Source organism: Anomaloglossus baeobatrachus, chromosome 2 (assembly GCF_048569485.1).
Source record: "Anomaloglossus baeobatrachus isolate aAnoBae1 chromosome 2, aAnoBae1.hap1, whole genome shotgun sequence".
Lineage (NCBI taxonomy): Eukaryota > Metazoa > Chordata > Amphibia > Anura > Aromobatidae > Anomaloglossus > Anomaloglossus baeobatrachus.
The window spans coordinates 566,962,998-566,981,897 of NC_134354.1; the positions used below are offsets into that span (position 1 = coordinate 566,962,998).

General features: G+C 53.1%; 1 protein-coding gene across 1 annotated transcript in view; it reads right to left on the minus strand.

Annotated features, from left to right (window-relative positions):
* Positions 1–18,900, minus strand: part of IPO5 (importin 5) — a 187,682-nt gene that overhangs the window by 128,936 nt on the left and 39,846 nt on the right. The window contains exon 10 of the mRNA XM_075336731.1: positions 3,449–3,555. Coding sequence (XP_075192846.1) covers positions 3,449–3,555 — 107 coding nt within the window. The remainder of the gene's footprint in view (positions 1–3,448; positions 3,556–18,900) is intronic.

The window sequence follows — 18,900 nt, forward strand, 5'->3', positions numbered from 1 at the left end:
CATACCGCCTGTAGGAGCGCATCGGCTCGGTCGGGAGGCGGAGACGTTCTGAAGAATCGAGTTGGAGGACGAGCACTGAACTCTATCCTGTACCCGTGAGACAGAATGTCTCGCACCCAACGGTCTCAGACCTGTGGCAGCCAAATGTCGCCAAAGCGGGAGAGCCTGCCACCGACCGAGGATGCGGAGGGAGGAGGCCGGAAGTCATGAGGAAGCCGCCTTGGTAGCGGGACTTCCGGCTGTCTTTTTTGGGCGTGACTGAGCCCGCCAAGAATCTGAACTCCTCTGATCCCTTTGAGTCCTTTTGGACGAGGAGAATTGGGACCTGCCCGAACCTCGAAAGGACCGAAACCCCGACTGTCCCCTCCTCTGTTGGGGTTTGTTTTGTCTGGGCTGAGGTAAGGATGAATCCTGACCCTTGGACTGTTTAATGATTTCATCCAAGCGCTCGCCAAACAGCCGGTCACCCGAAAATGGCAAACTGGTTAAACATTTTTAGGAAGCAGAATCTGCTTTCCATTCCCTTAACCACAAGGCTCTGCGTAAAACCACGGAGTAGGCAGATGCCACTGCCGTACGGCTCGTAGAGTCCAGGACAGCATTAATCGCGTAAGACGCAAATGCAGACATTTGAGAGGTTAAGGGTGCCACCTGCGGAACAGATGTACGTGTGACCGTGTCAATCTGTGCAAGACCAGCTGAAATAGCTTGGAGTGCCCATACGGCTGCGAATGCAGGAGCAAACGACGCGCCGATAGCCTCATAGATGGATTTCAACCAGAGCTCCATCTGTCTGTCAGTGGCATCTTTTAGTGCAGCCCCATCCTCCATTGCAACTATGGATCTAGCCGCAAGCCTGGAGATAGGGGGATCCACCTTGGGACACTGGGTCCAGCTCTTGACCACGTCAGGGGGGTTTCTAGAATCTGAGGCATAGTCACAGATAATCTATCCGCAAAAATTGCAAACTCTGTCCCCGTCACCTGGACAGTATTCACAGGTGGATCTCTCTGGGACACCTCCAGCAGAGGCCCTGGCCGAGCAGGGAGCACAGGGACCGAACACTGCACACAATGGGGGTCAGTGGACCCTGCCTGTAGAACAGCCGCACAAGCGGTGCAAGCAGCATAGAAAGCCTGTGCCTTGGCACCCCTGTTTTTTTGCGGACGACATGCTATATTCTCCTCCAGGAGGGTATATAGCCAAGAATCACCAGCGACTTAGTGCAATGTATAGCATGCATGCATAAAAATACAAATGAACACTTTCACTAGTGGGGTCAGCACCGGAGGGTGCCGCTTACCGCCCGCTAAGAGCGGGTGTGTAATCGCCAGAATCCCGTGCCTGGGTGTCCCAGAACTTGTCTCCCCTTTCCAGCTCAGCCTGCACATCAGGAATGGCTGCCGGCGTTCTGTGAAGAGGGGCGGACCGTGGGCGTGCCTCAGACAAAGTGCGGGAAACTGGCTTCCCACTGTGCTCAATGTGAGGGCTGGAGTATGTAAAGCAGATTCCAGCCCTCGGCGCTGACTTTCTGTATAGCGTCCCGCCCTTCCCCTGACTGGCAGGCCTGGGGGCGGGAACGAAACGGAACTAGGCCGCAAAAGCCGGGGACTCTAGTAAAAAAAGCGCGGCCGTGCACGGCCAGCGCGGAAGTCCCCGGCGCACCACAAGTCCCAGCCGCGTCACAGTAAAAACTGTCAGCAGGGGCCGGCGCGGCAGTTCCCCACACACTAACTCCCTTAGCAAGCTGTGGAAGTGTGGCACAAGCGCAGCAGCGCTATTGTCCCCGGCGCACTAACACACCCAGCAATGCTGCAGTGTGTGCGCGGTCTGTACGGGGACACAGAGTACCTTGGCGTAGCAGGGCCCTGTCCCTGACGAAACTCCGCTCCATATCCAGCAGATTCCCCAGATACCCGCAATGGGTACCTCAACCTTAACAAACACCGCCGACACAAAGTGGGGTGAGAAGGGAGCATGCTGGGGACCCTAGTATGGGTCCTCTTTTCTTCCATCCGACATAGTCAGCTGCTGCTGACTAAAACAGTGGAGCTATGCGTGGAATGTCTGACCTCCTTCGCACAAAGCTTGAAAACTGAGGAACCCGTGATCCCACGGGGGGTGTATAGGCAGAAGGGGAGGGGCCTTACACTTTTAAGTGTAATGCTTTGTGTGGCCTCCGGAGGCAGTAGCTATACACCCAATTGTCTGGGTCTCCCAATTAGGAGCGACAAAGAAAAGTGAATCGTTTGTATAATACTTACCATAGAGGGAGAAACAGGTGGCAGGGGGGGCGGGAATCCATATGAATACCCACACAGAGATTATCTGCTCAGATGCAGCTGTCACTCAAGAAACTGCTGAATTCATAAACTTCACTTGCTTGGATTTAAAAGCCTAAAAATCAGACTACAGGTATGTAGATAAGTGCTGGCTTTTTGTTTTTCTTCATTGAATTGGTCGGTGGTTGACCTCCACCTTGCTATGCACCCCAATTTGGGATGTATTCCATCTGTCTAGATTTTGGCGGTTGGTGACTGTTCACATTAAGTCATCAGGCCTTGTCCACAGGCTATTTACTTCATGCAGCATTTGCTTGGACCTGTCCCGCCCACAGCCATGACTCAGTCATGGGTACGGGATTGAAATAGACCAGGTGAGTGCTGCTAAGAGCAGTTCTACTATTCATATGTGAGGCCGTATGGCACATTTTATAAAAATATTTTAGTGTAGGACTGCCTCAAATGAGATTTGCCGTGACGTGGCGAGGCAGCTCAAGAAATTGCAATTTTTTGCCAAAAATCTCAAAAAATTTTATAAGTACAGTTTGGAATTGTTAGTGCTGAAGTGCACATTTAGTGCTGGCTTTTTGTTTTTCTTCATAGGTATGTAGATAAGCAGCCTGATAAAGCCAGTGCTGTACTGGCACTATCTTATATACGAAAATCCTGATTATTGGTTCCCTTTAAAGCTGGCTTTCACAGGTGACTTATCACAGAAACAGGGGTCATCAACAGACCCCCGGCTGTCATGCCAATCCAAACACACCCAACCATGTCTTTATGGATCTTACTTTGTACACTGGGGCAATCATGTTGAACAAAAGGACCGCCCCAAACTGTTCCAGCAAAGTTGAAATACAATTGTCCAAAATGTACAGGAATGCTAAAGCAGAACTGAGGGGCTTCACAGAATGTTTCCATTGCTTTATAGTCCAGAGGTTGCATATTTTATACCACTACATCCAAAGCATGGCATTGTGCTAGAATTGCATGTAGCTATTCCACATGGAAACCTATGCCATGAAGCTCCTGATGCACTAGTTTTGTGCGGATGTTAATGTCAGACAAGTAATATATCTAGCACCACAACAGTGCTAACAAATATAATGAATAAATATTCATAGAATTGTTATGTAGCTTAACAGTAATAATATCTTAATACTCACGATTTTGTAGCATCTGCATGATGTGCTCCTTTATCATGGGCAGAACAATTTTTCCACCTAGACCACACGCCATTCTGTCCAAGGCACTTTCACCAGCTACAGCATTGCTGGAATAGAGAAACACAATAGTGTTTAAAGATTTTATAGCAATTTTCCAGCCAATGACTGATTTTACTGATGACCAAGAAAACAACCCCCATCCAGATAAAAAAATAAAGCTTCAATACTAGCCGGCAAGATTAATAAAGTATGAATGATGTGTATGACTATGGAACAAACATACTCTAGTTTCAGGGAGAAAATGAGAGGAGATGTTGCAACAGTAATACCACTTCTGAAGTGCTAACAGCTTCCTCAAAAAGAAAAAAAATTAACTGCAGACTAAGGGAACATTTAGATATCAGTTTTTTGCATTTGAGTTCCATTTGTGAATTTCACGTATAGAACTCATACCTATTGTAGTTTATGGGTCTATTCATACAATCTCGATTGAATTGTCAGATCACAATCACCAGTGCAAGTCTAAGGGGTGCTTCACACACAGCGAGCTCACTGCCGAGATCGCTGCTGAGTCACGCTTTTTGTGACGCAGCAGTGACCTCGATCTCGCTGTGTGTGACACTGAGCAGCGATCTGGCCCCTGCTGCGAGATCGCTGCTCGTTACACACAGCCCTGGTTCGTTTTCTTCAAAGGCGCTCTCCCGCTGTGACACACAGATCGCTGTGTGTGACAGCGAGAGAGCGACAAATGAAGCGAGCAGGGAACAGGAGCCGGCATCTGACAGCTGAGGTGAGCTTGTAACCAAGATAAACATCGGGTAACCAAGGTGGTTACCCGATATTTACCTTAGTTACCAGCCTCTGCAGCTCTCACGCTGCCTGTGCTGCCGGCTCCGGCTCTCTGCACATGTAGCTGCTGTACACATCGGGTTAATTAACCCGATGTGTACAGCAGCTAGGAGAGCAAGGAGCCAGCGCTAAGCAGTGTGCGCGGCTCCCTGCTCTCTGCACATGTAGCTGCATTACACATCGGGTGAATTAACCCGATGTGTGCTGTAGCTAGGAGAGCAAGGAGCCAGCGCTCAGTGTGCGCGGCTCCCTACTCCCTGCACACAGCTAAGCGGTGTGCGCTGGTAACTAATGTAAACATCGGGTAACCATACCCGATGTTTACCTTAGTTACCAGCCTCCGCAGCTTCCAGACGGCGGCTCCGTGCAAGCGCAGCGTCGCTTGCACGTCGCTGCTGGCTGGGGGCTGTTCACTGGTCGCTGGTGAGATCTGCCTGTTTGACAGCTCACCAGCGACCATGTAGCGATGCAGCAGCGATCCTGACCAGGTCAGATCGCTGGTCGGATCGCTGCTGCATCGCTAAGTGTGAAGGTACCCTAAAGGCCCCGTCACACATAGAGATAAATCTTTGGCAGATCTGTGGTTGCAGTGAAATCATGGACATATTGTTCCATTTGTACACAGCCACAAACCTGGCACTGATTGTCCACAATTTCACTGCAACCATAGATCTGCCGCAGATTTATCTCTGTGTGTGACAGGGCCTTAAGGCTATGTGCCCACGCTGCGGAAAATTAGCGGAATTTGCCGCGACTGTTTCACGGAAATTCTGCAGATTTCTCAAAAATCCGCAGTACAGCGAGTCCCCAGCCATTTCTATGGCATTTGGGGAGTGCTGTGCCCATGCTGCGTTTTTTTACGCAGCGTAAATAAACGGATTTTTGTGTACTCACCGTAAAATCGTTTTCTCTTAGCCATGATTGGGGGACACAGGACCATGGGTGTTATGCTGCCTATCCATAGGAGGACACTAAGTAGATGCAAAAGACTTTAGCTCCTCCTCTGCAGTATACACCCCCTGGCCGGGCCAGGCAACCTCAGTTTTAGTGCACAAGCAGTAGGAGAAAAAAAACAGTAAAAACTTACCTCAACAGAGGAACATGAGAAAAAAAAGTCATAACCAAATAAGGTACTGAGAGAACCAAGGCCCAACAGGGCAACAGGGTGGGTGCCGTGTCCCCCCAATGATGGCTAAGAGAAAACGATTTTACAGTGAGTACACAAAAATCCGTTTTTCTCTGACGCCTCATTGGGGGGGGCACAGGACCATGGGATGTCCTAAAGCAGTCAATGGGTGGGAAAAATAAAAGAAAGACAACACAACCGAAGGATGAGGAACCAGTCCCAGACAGTCTGGAGCGCCTACTGAGAGGTGCTCTACTGCCGTTTGCAGAATTTTCCTACCCAGATTTGCCTCAGCTGAAACCTGGGTATGGACTCTGTAATGCTTTGAAAAAGTATGTAGGCTAGACCAGCTGGCAGCCTTACACACCTGTTCCACTGAAGCCTGATACCGAATGGCCCACGAAGCGCCAACTGCTCGTGTGGAATGAGCCCACAGCCCACTAGGAATGGACTTGAGTTGCAAGCGGTAGACTTCCTGGATCGCAGAACGAATCCAGCGAGCCAGAGTTGCCTTTGAAGCTGCCTGTCCCTTCTTAGGCCCCTCAGGAATGACGAACAAAGAGTCCGTTTTCCTAAAGGGGGCTGTCCTGTATATGTAATATTTGAGAGCTCTGACGAGGTCTAACGAATGCAGAGACCTTTCCACCCTATGAACTGGGTGTGGACAAAAAGGCAGGCAGAACAATGTCCTCGTTCAAATGAAACGGGGTAGGAACCTTTGGAAGGAAATCCGGAAGGGGGCGCAGAACCACCTTGTCTTGGTGAAAGATCAGAAAAGGCTCGCGGGCAAGAGAGTGCTGCCAGCTCCGAAACCCGTCTGATGGACGTAATTGCCACCAGGAATGTTACCTTCCAGGACAGAAGAGCAAGGGAGGATTCCTTGAGGGGGTTCAAAGGGGGATATTTGGAGACCGTCCAGAACAAGATTGATGTCCCATGGGTCCAGCGGCCGTTTGTACGGGGGAACTAGATGGGAAACGCCCTGGAGGAAGATCTTGACTTGCGGTTTTTGAGCCAGGCGGCATTGGTAGAAGATTGAGAGCGCTGAGACCTGCCCTTTAAGGGAACTGAGAGCCAACCCCGCTTGCAAGCCAGACTGCAGAAAGTCAAGAATTCTAGGGATGGCCAGAGGCATAGGCTGGACGTTAGTTTCTTTGCACCATGAAAGGAAGATCTTCCACGTACGGTGGTAAATGCGGGATGACGCAGGCTTTCGGGCGCTGATCAAGGTGGAGATAACCGCAAGAGAGAATCCCGCTCTTGTTAATACCCAGGTCTCAATGGCCATGCCGTCAGCTTCAGGGCTCTGGAGTTCTGATGGGAAATGGGCCCTTGGGTCAGCAAGTCTGGGATGTCTGGAAGGTGCCACGGTACGTCTGCGAGCATTTGTACTAATTTGGCGTACCAAGCGCGCCTGGGCCAGTCCGGTGCTATCAGTATCACCGGGACTCCCTCTGCCTTGATCTTCCTGATTACCCGCGGCAGCAGGGGTAGAGGAGGAAATATGTAAGGCAGGCGGAAGTGGTGCCAGGAGCAGACTAGAGCATCCGCGCCGATGGACTGCGGGTCGCATGACCTGGATATGAACGCGGGTACCTTTGCGTTCAACCTTGAGGCCATTAGATCCACGTCTGGTATACCCCAGCGAGTGCAGATGTGTAGAAACACTTCTGGGTGGAGAGACCACTCTCCGGCGGCAAGGCCTTGGCGACTTAGAAGTCTGCTGCCCAGTTCTCTACTCCCGGTATGTATACCGCTGATATCACTGACCCCGTCGATTCAGCCCAGCTGAGGATCTTGTGGGCCTAGAGATAAGCCGCTTTGCTGCGGGTGCCCCCCTGCCGATTGATATAGGCTACAGCTGTCGCATTGTCCGATTGGACTCGAATCTGACGAACCGCTAGCAGAGGGCAGAATGCCCTGAGCGCGAGGAAGATCGTGCGGATTTCCAGGATGTTTATGGGTAGGGAAGACTCCTGGGGCGTCCAACGTCCTTGAGCAGTGTGGTGCCGGTACACTGCTCCCCAGCCTAGGAGGCTGGCGTCCGTGGTCAGGACCAGCCAGTTCACTGGGAGAAAAGATCTCCCCTTCGATAGGGATGAGGACCGGAGCCACCAGCGGAGTGCATACCTGACTGAAGGGCGTCAGGTGAAGATGTTTGTCCAGGGAGAAGGGGCTCTTGTCCCAGGCAGCTAGAAGGGCTAGCTGCAGTGGGCGGAGGTGCAGTTGAGCAAAGGGTACTGCCTCCATAGCCGCCACCATCCTGCCAAGCACCTTCATGCTGAATCGAATGGAGCGAGCCGGAGGACGTAGAAGGCAGCGTACCACTTGTCGAAGAGCGATCGCCTTGTCCTGAGGGAGAAGGATCAAGCCCCGACAGGTGTCCAGGGACATGCCCAGGAAGGTGATGGATCGTGATGGGACCGGGGATGATTTGTCTAGATTCAGTAGCCACCAAAAGCGGGATAGTGTGTCCACGGTGATCTGTACGCTGGTTGAGCAGTCTCGGAAGGAGGGGGCCTTGATGAGGAGGTCGTCCAAGTAAGGGAGAACGACTACTCCGCGGCCATGACTTTGGTGAAGACCCTTGGTGCGGTGGCAAGGCCGAAGGTTAGGGCTACGAATTGAAAATGGGAGTCCTGAACTGCGAAGCGGAGGAACTTTTGGTGATGTGGGGCGATGGGTATGTGCAGGTACGCGTCCTTGATATCTATGGAGGCGAGGAACTCCCCTTCGGCCATGGATGCAATAAAGAGAATTTTGTTTACTTACCGTAAATTCTTTTTCTTATAGTTCCGACATGGGAGACCCAAACCATGGGTGTATAGCTTCTGCCTCCGGAGGACACACAAAGTACTACACTCAAACGTGTAGCTCCTCCCTCCGGGCTATATACACCCCCTGGATGACAATCTAACCAGTTCAGTGCAAAAGCTGAAGGAGGACATCCACCCATAAGTAGAGATAGAGTAAAACTCGGAAAAACCGGAACTCTGTCTACTAACAACAGCCGGTGAAAACACACGGAACAAAAAACTGCCAACAGGCAACAGGGAGGGTGCTGGGTCTCCCATGTCGGAACTATAAGAAAAAGAATTTACGGTAAGTAAACAAAATTCTCTTTTTCTTCATCGTTCCTTATGGGAGACCCAAACCATGGGACGTTTCAAAGCAGTCCATGGGTGGGAAATAAACCAAACTGAGAAGTAGACAAAACCTAACTTCACGAATGGGCGACAGCCGCCTGAAGAATGCGTCTGCCCAAGCTCGCATCTGCCGAAGCATGAGCATGCACTTGGTAGTGCTTCGAAAAAGTGTGCAGACTGGACCAAGTGGCAGCCTGACAAACCTGCTGAGCCGTAGCCTGGTGCCTGAAAGCCCAGGAGGCACCGACAGCTCTGGTCGAGTGCGCTTTAATCCCTGGCGGAGGGGGCACCTGAGAACACTGGTAGGCATCGGTGATAGCCGACCTAATCCAACGAGCTAGGGTCGGTTTAGAAGCAGCGAGGCCCTTGCGCTGACCAGTGGTTAGCACAAAAAGTGAGGTGCACCGCCTAAAAACGGCGGTGCGTGACACAGATACGGAGCGCCCGCACCAAATCTAAGGAATGCAACGACTTCTCAAAGCGATGCACAGGGGCCGGACAAAGAGAAGGTAATGAAATGTCATGGTTAAGGTGGAAAGAAGACACCACCTTAGGGAGAAAGTCCGGAGTCGGACGAAGAACCACCTTGTCTTGGTGAAACACCAAAAAGGGGGACTCTGAAGAGAGCGCAGCCAAATCAGAAACTCTCCTGAGAGAAGTTATGGCTACTAGAAAAAACAACTTTCTGTGAAAGTCTAAACAAAGGAACCTCCCTGAGAGGCTCAAAGGGGGGTTTCTGTAAGGCCGTGAGGACCAGATTAAGGTCCCAGGGATCCAAGGGCCGCCGGTAAGGAGGAATGATGTGAGATGCGCCCTGCATGAAGGTGCGCACCTGAGCCAGTCGGGCGATACGCCGCTGGAACAATACCGACAGAGTCGACACCTGTCCCTTGAGGAATTGAGGGACAGTCCTAGCTGTAGACCGGACTGTAGAAAAGACAGGATGGTCGGCAAGGAGAACGGCCAAGGAGCATGGTCGGAAGAGTGACACCAGGACAGGAAAACCCTCCAAGTCCTGTGGTAAATCTTGGCCGAAGAAGACTTCCGAGCCTGAGTCATAGTGGAGATGACCTCAGAGGGAATGCCTGAAGCCGTCAGGATCCAGGACTCAAGAGCCACGCCATCAATCTGAGAGCCGCAGAATTCTGGCGGAAAAACGGACCTTGAGAGAGAAGGTCTGGGCGGTCCGGGAGATGCCACGGCACCTCTACGGACAGACGGAGCAGGTCTGGGTACCAAGCGCGCCTGGGCCAGTCCGGAGCAATGATTATGACCCGACGGCCCTCCATTCTGATCTTGCGCAGAACCCTGGGCAAGAGAGCTAGAGGGGGAAACACGTAGGCCAGACGGAACTGGGACCAATTCTGAACCAGCGCGTCCGCTGCAAAGGCATGAGGATCGTGGGAGCGAGCCACGTAAACCGGAACCTTGTTGTTGTGCCGGGATGCCATTAGATCCACTTCCGGAGTGCCCCACTTGCGGCAGATAGATCTGAACACTGCCGGATGCAGGGCCCACGCGCCGCTGTCCACGGTTTGACGGCTGAGATAATCGGCCTCCCAGTTTTCTACGCCTGGGATGTGGACTGCTGATATGGTGGACTTGGAGTCCTCCGTCCACTGGAGGATTCGTTGAACCTCCAACATCGCCAGACGGCTGCGAGTCCCGCCCTGGTGATTGATGTAGGCAACCGCTGTCGCGTTGTCCGACTGAACTCGAATGTGCCTGCCCGCCAACAGGTGGTGAAAGGCTAGGAGAGATAGAAACACAGCTCTGATCTCCAGCACATTGATCGAGAGGGCTGATTCGGACGGAGTCCAAGTGCCCTGTGCTCGGTGATGGAGAAATACTGCTCCCCAACCGGAGAGGCTGGCATCCGTGGTGAGGATCACCCAGGACGGAGTCAGGAAGGAGCGTCCCTGTGACAGAGAGAGGGGCCGAAGCCACCACTGAAGGGAGCTCCTGGTCTGTGGCGACAGAGCCACCAGCCTGTGCAAGGAAGAGAACCGCTTGTCCCAACAGCGGAGAATGTCCAGCTGCAGGGGACGCAGATGGAACTGGGCAAAGGGAACCGCTTCCATTGACGCCACCATCTGAACCAGCACCTGTATGAGGTGCCTGATGGAATGACGGCGGTGCCTCAGCAGAGAGCGCACCGCCAGACGAAGGGACTGCTGTTTGACTAAGGGCAACTTGACAAGTGCCGGCAGAGTCTCGAATTGCATCCCTAGCTACATAAGTACCTGGGTCGGGGTCAGAGTGGACTTGGGCAGGTTGACAAGCCACCCGAACTGAACGAGCGTGGCGAGAGTGAGCGAGACACTCCGCTGGCAGTCTGCACTGGATGAGGCCTTGACTAGAAGGTCGTCCAGGTAAGGAATCTGCAAACCCCTGGAGGTGCAGAACCGCAACCACTGCTGCCATGACCCTGGTGAATACTCGAGGGGCCGTGGCTAACCCGAAGGGGAGAGCCACGAATTGGAAATGTTCCTCTCCGATTGCAAAGCGTAGCCAACGCTGGTGTGAAACCGCAATAGGCACATGCAGATAGGCATCTCTGAGGTCGATGGATGCCAGAAAATCTCCTTGGGTCATTGAGGCAATGACCGATCTCAGGGATTCCATGCGAAAGCGCCGCACCTGAACATGCTTGTTGAGAAGCTTGAAATCCAGGATGGGCCGGAAGGAACCGTCCTTCTTGGGGACTAGAAAGAGGTTTGAGTAGAAACCGCTGAACCGTTCCCGGGCGGGAACCGGAACAATTACCCCGTTGGCCTGCAGGGATGCCACGGCCTGAGAGAAGGCGGCGGCTTTGGAGCAGGGGGGGGTGGACAGAAAAAAATCTGTTTGGCGGGCTGGAAGAAAATTCTATCCTGTAGCCGTGGGAGATGATATCCCGCACCCACTGAGTCGGAGACGTGTTGAAACCACACGTCGCCAAAGTGGGAGAGCCTGCCACCGACCAAGGACGTTGCTGGCGCAGCCAGATAGTCAAGAGGGGGCTGCCTTAGTGGCAGCGGCTCCTCCGGTCTTTTGAGGACGCGGCTTCGCGCGCCAGTTGGGTTTACGATCCTTGGCTGCGGTAGTGGACGAGGTTGAGGGCTTAGAGGGTGACCAGTTAGAGGAACGAAAGGAACGAAACCTCGATTGGTTCCTGCCCTAGACAGGTTTCTTTGTGGCAAGGAAGTACTCTTCCCGCCAGTAGCTTCCTTAATTATTTCATCCAGTTGTTCACCAAACAGCCGGGATCCAGCAAAAGGGAGAATCTTAAGGTACTTCTTAGAGGAAGCGTCTGCTTTCCACTCCCGAAGCCACAAGATTCTGCGGATCGCGAGGGAGTTAGCGGAGGCCACCGCCGTGCGGTGAGAAGCCTCCAGAATGGCAGACATGGCGTAGGATGAAAAAGCCGAAGCTTGAGAAGTTAAGGCATCCATCTCAGGTATAGAGTCCCTGGTGAGGGAATGTATCTCCGCCAGAGAGACAGAGACTGCCTTAAGAGCCCACACTGCCGCAAAAAAGACGGGGAGAACAAGGCTCCTGCCGCCTCATATACAGACTTGGCCAGAAGGTCAACCTGGCGGTCAGTGGGATCCTTAAGAGAAGTGCCATCAGCCACAGCTACGACTGTGCGGGCTGAGATTCTGGACACCGGAGGGTCTACCTTTGGAGACTGGGCCCATTCCTTAACCACCTCTGGTGGAAAAGGAAAACGGTCATCAGAACTACGCTTCGGAAAGCGTTTGTCAGGACAGGCCCTGGCTTGGTGACAGTGGCCTGAAAAGTGGAGTGGTTAAAAAACGTACTCCTAGCTCTCTTAGGTGAGGGCGTATCTCTACCAGAGAGGCTTGTTCCTCTGACTCTGGTGGATTGAAGTTCAGTACGGAGTTAATGGACGCAATCAAGTCACTAACATCCGCCTCACCCTCAGACAAGACAATGGGGTACATAGAGGAAGCGTCTGAGCCCACAGTAAAAGAATCCTCCTCGCCCTGCACCTCGGCTCGTGAATCAGAGCCGTGGGACGAGGAAGGAGAAGGGTCCCTGCGTCTCCTTTTAGGGAGACGGGGTCCTAGGACATGCTCTGAGAGCTCCGCAGAGCTCGGAGCAGCAGAGGCGCCCTGAGAAGAGGGCTGATGCATGGTCAGCAGAGTCCGGGACAGCTGTCCCTGGAGTCGGCAAAAGACTGGGAAATAGCTTTGGAAAAGGATGCTACCCAAGCCGGGGGATCAGCCACTGGGGCTGGAGCGGCCGGAGGAACCCCTGAGGAGGCTCCAGGCTGAGACACAACCATGTTAGCACAGGCATCACAATGTGGGTATGTGCTTGGCTCTGCAGAATGAGCTTACAAGCAGTGCATATAGCATACAGCTTTGCAGCCTTGCTCTAGTGCAGACATGCTGCTGAGGTGGAAGCTCTGCAGTAAGAATACACTCCTGTAGAATGTACTGAGAGTGTAAAATAAAGCCCACAACCAGAGGTTGTGGCTTACCAGACCGCTCTCTGTTTGCCCTCCGGATTCCACAGCTCGGACCCCCAGTAAAGCGTCAGCCTTCCTAGAAAGCAGCAGGTTCAGTAGCCAGCGCCGATCAGTGTGATAAACGCTGAGAAAATGGCGCTGGGAGGAGGGGGGGCGGAGATTAGCCCAAGAGCGGGAAACCGGAGGGCTAAGGAGAGATGCAGGGGAGGGAAACATCTCCTCAGAGAGGAGTGTCCTCCCCTCTGCTGGATGGCCGGTGCCACTCTATTGCCCTGCATGAATGACATGCAGGGGAAGATGAAACCGAAACTAGGCCCAAACAGAAGCCGGGGCCTAGATTTTAACATGCGGCCGACGAGCAGGCACCCTCGGCGTGGTTCTCAGGGAAAACCCCCAGAACCGGCCGGAATTTACAGTAAAGACAAAAGACATACTTTCCCCCTAATAAAAGTACCCGGGACCCCTGAAAAACGTCTCAATACTTAGCTTTTGAGACGCAGGGCCAGTCACTGAGGGGGGGTTAAACGCTCCTTCCAGCAGGGACCAGACAGGGCTGCGGATGGAGACCGGTCTCCTGCAAGCAGAGAGGACCGTGACGGCTCCCACTTCAAACCAGAGCCTCTCAGAGGATGTTGAAGGAGCGCGGCATGTGAAGGCTCCAGCCTTGTAAAGTCAACCTTAACAGCACCGCCGACACAGTGGGGTGAGAAGGGACATGCCGGGAGTCCAGACTGGACCCGCTTTTCTTCCATATCTTTAAAATCAAAATAAAAATGAAAAAAATCAGAGAATGCATGTGTGTGTGTGTGATCCTCCTGACACAAAGCATTGAACTGGTTAGATTGTCATCCAGGGGGTGTATATAGCCCGGAGGGAGGAGCTACACGTTTGAGTGTAGTACTTTGTGTGTCCTCCGGAGGCAGAAGCTATACACCCATGGTTTGGGTCTCCCATAAGGAACGATGAAGAAAATGGACCTTAGGGACTCCATTCTGAAACTCCGTACGTGCACATGTTTGTTCAGGTGTTTGAGGTCCAGGATGGGTCGAACTGACCCATCCTTTTTGGGGACCACAGAGGTTGGAATAAAAACCCCTGAACTTCTCGTCGTCCGGGACAGGTATTATCACTCCTGCTGTTTGGAGCGAGTGGATTGCTGAGAAAAAGAGAATTTTGTTTACTTACCGTAAATTCTTTTTCTTATAGTTCCGTATTGGGAGACCCAGACAATGGGTTTATAGCTTCTGCCTCCGGAGGACACACAAAGTACTACACTCAAAAGTGTAGCTCCTCCCTCTGAGCTTATACACCCCCTGGAGAACCAGATCTAGCCAGTTTAGTGCAAAAGCTGAAGGAGAATAGCCACCCACAAGTAAAAACAGAGCAAGAACCGGAACAACCGGAGACTCTGTCCACGACAACAGCCGGTGATAACACGCGGAACAAGAAATTGCCAACAGGCAACAGGGAGGGTGCTGGGTCTCCCAATACGGAACTATAAGAAAAAGAATTTACGGTAAGTAAACAAAATTCTCTTTCTTTATCGTTCCTATGGGAGACCCAGACAATGGGACGTCTCAAAGCAGTCCATGGGTGGGAATAAACAGAAAAACTAAGAAGTAGGCGGAGCCTAACTTCACAAATGGGCGACAGCCGCCTGAAGGATGCGTCTGCCCAAGCTCGCATCTGCCGAAGCATGAGCATGCACTTGGTAGTGCTTTGAAAAGGTATGCAGGCTAGTCCAAGTGGCAGCCTGACAGACTTGCTGAGCCGTAGCCTGGTGCCTGAAAGCCCAAGAGGCACCGACAGCTCTGGTCGAATGTGCCTTGATCCCCGGCGGGGGAGGCACCTGAGAACACTAGTAGGCATCCGAAATGGTCGACCTAATCCAACGGGCTAAGGTCGGCCTAGAAGCAGAGAGGCAACGCTTTTTCAAAGCGGTGAACAGGAGCCGGACAAAAGGAAGGTAGGGTAATGTCCTGGTTAAGGTGGAAAGGAGAGACCACCTTAGGAAGAAAGTCCGGAGTCGGACGGAGAACCACCTTGTCTTGATGAAAAAAAACAAAAAAGGTGACTCCGAAGAGAGCGCAGCCAAATCAGAGACTCTCCTGAGGGAAGTTATGGCCACTAGAAAGACCACTTTCTGTGAAAGACGAAACAAAGAAACCTCCCTAAGAGGCTCAAAGGGGGGTTTCTGCAAAACCGTGAGAACCAAATTGAGGTCCCAGGGATCCAAGGGCCGCCGGTAAGGCGGAATGATGTGAGACGCGCCCTGCAAGAAGGTGCGGACCTGAGCCAGCCGGGCGATACGCCGCTGGAACAGCACTGACAGAGCAGAGACTTGTCCCTTGAGAGAGTTGAGGGACAGACCCAGCTGCAGACCGGACTGTAGAAAGGACAGAAGGGTCGGCAAGGAAAAAGGCCAAGGAGGATGGCCGGAAGAGCAACACCAGGACAGGAAAATTTTCCAAGTCCTGTGATAGATCTTGGCAGAGGAAGACTTACGGGCATGAGTCATAGTGGAGATGACCTCAGGGGGGATACCAGAAGCCGTCAAGATCCAGGACTCAAGAGCCACGCCGTCAATCTGAGAGCCGCAGAATTCTGGCGGAAAAACGGACCTTGTGAGAGAAGGTCTGGACGGTCCGGAAGATGCCACGGCACCTCTACGGACAGATGGAGCAGGTCTGGGTACCAAGCTCGCCTGGGCCAGTCCGGAGCAATGAGGATGACTCGACGGCCCTCCATTCTGACCTTGCGCAGAACTCTGGGCAAGAGAGCTAGAGGGGGAAACACGTAGGACAGACGAAACTGGGACCAGTCCTGAACCAGACCGTCCGCGGCGAATGCCTGAGGATCGTGGGAGCGAGCCACGTAAACCGGAACCTTGTTGTTGTGACGGGATGCCATTAGGTCCACGTCCGGAGTGCCCCACCTGCGGCAGAGTGACAAACACTGCCGGATGCAGGGACCACTCGCCACTGTCCACGGTTTGACGGCTGAGATAATCTGCCTCCCAGTTTTCCACGCCTGGGATGTGGACTGCGGATATGGTGGACTTGGAGTCCTCCGCCCATTGAAGGATGCGTTGTACCTCCAACATTGCCAGGCGGTTGCGTGTCCCGCCTTGGTGATTGATGTAGGCAACCGCTGTCGTGTTGTCTGACTGGACTCGGATGTGCTTGCCCGCCAATAGGTGGTGAAAAGCTAGGAGAGCCAGAAGCACGGCTCTGGTTTCCAGCACATTGATCGAGAGGGCTGACTCGGACGGAGTCCAAGTGCCCTGCGCTCGGTGGTGGAGACATACCGTTCCCCAGCCGGATAGACTGGCATCCGTGGTGAGGATCACCCAGGACGGGGCCAGGAAGGAGCGCCCCCTGAGACAGAGAGAGGGGCCGAAGCCACCACTGAAGAGAGCTCCTGGTCTGTGGCGACAGAGCCACTAACCTGTGCAAGGAGGAAGGCCGCTTGTCCCAACAGCGGAGAATGTCCAGCTGCAGAGGACGCAGATGGAACTGGGCAAAGGGAACAGCCTCCATTGACGCCACCATCTAACCCAGCACCTGCATCAGGTGCCTGATGGAATAACGGCGGGGCCTCAGCAGAGAGCGCACCGCCAGATGGAGGGACTGCTGCTTGACTAAGGGCAGCTTCACAAGTGCCGGCAGAGTCTCGAACTGCATCCCTAGGTACGTGAGCCTCTGGGTCAGAGTCAGAGTGGTTTTGGGCAGATTGACAAGCCACCCGAATTGGGCTAGAGTGGCGAGAGTGAGCGAGACACTCCGCTGACAGTCTGCGCTGGATGAAGCCTTGACTAGAAGGTCGTCCAGGTAAGGAGTAACTGCCAACCCCTGGAGGTGCAGAACCGCAACCACTGCTGCCATGACCTTGGTGAATACCCGAGGGGCCGTGGCTAACCCGAAGGGGAGAGCCACGAATTGGAAATGTTCCTCTCCGATTGCAAAACGTAGCCAACGCTGGTGTGAAACTGCAATTGGCACATGCAGATAGGCATCTCTGATGTCGATGGATGCCAGGAAATCCCCTTGGGTCATTGAGGCAATGACTGACCGCAGAGACTCCATGCGAAAATGCCGCACCTGAACATGCTTGTTGAGAAGCTTGAGATCCAGGATGGGCCGGAAGGAACCGTCCTTTTTGGGGACTAGGAAGAGATTTGAGTAGAAACCTCTGAACCATTCCCGGGCGGGAACCGGTACAATTACTCCGTTGGCCTGCAAGGATGCCACGGCCTGAGAGAAGGCGGAGGCCTTGGAGCAGGGGGGGAGTTGACAGAAAAAATCTGTTTGGCGGGCTGGAAGAGAATTCTATCCTGTAGCCGTGGGAGATGATATCCCGCACCCACTGATCGGAGACGTGTTGAAACCACACGTCGCCAAAGTGGGAGAGCCTGCCACCGACTAAGGACGTTGCTGGCGCGGACAGATAGTCAAGAGGAGGCTGCCTTAGTGGCAGCAGCTCCTGCGGTCTTCTGTGGACGCGCTTTTGTGCGCCAGTTGGATTTTTGGTCCTTGGCTGAGTTAGTGGACGAGGCCGAGGGCTTAGAGGACGACCAGTTGGAGGAATGAAAGGAACGAAACCTCGACTGATTCCTACCCTGGACAGGTTTCCTGGTTTTGGTTTGTGGCATGGAAGTACTCTTCCCGCCAGTAGCTTCCTTAATTTCATCCAGCTGTTCACCGAACACTCGGGACCCAGCAAAAGGGAGTCCAGGAAGGTACTACTTTGAAGAAGCATCTGCCTTCCACTCTCGAAGCCACAAGATCCTGCGGATAGCGAGGGAATTAGCCGAAGCCACCGCAGTGCGGTGAGAAGCCTCCAGCATGGCAGACATGGCATAGGATGAAAAAGCTGAAGCTTGGGAAGTTAAGGTAACCATTTCGGGCATAGATTCCCTGGCGAGGGAATGCATCCCCTCCAGAGAAGCAGAGATGGCTTTGAGAGCCCACACTGCTGCAAAAGTCGGGGAGAACGAGGCCCCTGCCGCCTCATATACAGATTTGGCCAGAAGGTCAACCTGGTGGTCAGTGGAATCTTTAAGAGAGGTGCCATCAGCCACTGATACAACGGTCTGGGCTGAGAGTCTAGACACCGGAGGGTCTACCTTTGGTGAATGAGCCCACTCCTTGACCACCTCAGGTGGAAAGGGAAAACGGTCATCAGAACCACGCTTTGGGAAGCGTTTGTCAGGACAGGCCCTAGGCTTGGTCACAGCAGCCTGAAAACTGGAGTGGTTAAAGAACACTCTTTGTCCTCTTAGGCGAGGGAAACTGGTGCTTTTCTGCCAGAGAGGGCTGTTCCTCTGATACTGGCGGATTGAGATCCAGTACAGAATTAATGGACGCAATCAAATTAGATTAGCAAATCACTAACATCTGAGTCACTTTCGGACAGATCAATGGGGCACATGGAGTTAGCCTCCGAGCCCCCTGTAAAGGCATCCTCCTCGTCCTGCGAGTCAGCTTCTGAAACAGAGCCGCGGGACAAGGAAGGAGAGGGAGCCCTGCGTCTCCTCTTAGAAGGATGGGGTCTGGGACCAGATGATGAATCCTCTGTGAGCTCCGGTCCTGAGAGAGCCCTAGCAGCAGAGGCACCCTGTGAAGGGGGCTGATGCATGTTCAGCAAAGTCCTGGACAAAAGTCCCATGGAGTCAGCAAAAGACTGGGAGATAGACCTAGAAAAGGATTCTACCCAAGCCGGGGGTTCAGCCACAGGAGCCGGAGCAGCCTGAGAGACCACTGGGGGTGCGATTCCAGGCTGAGGCATCGTCAGGTTAGAGCAGGCATCACAATGTGGATAGGTGCTCGGTTCAGGCAGTAGGAGCTTACATGCA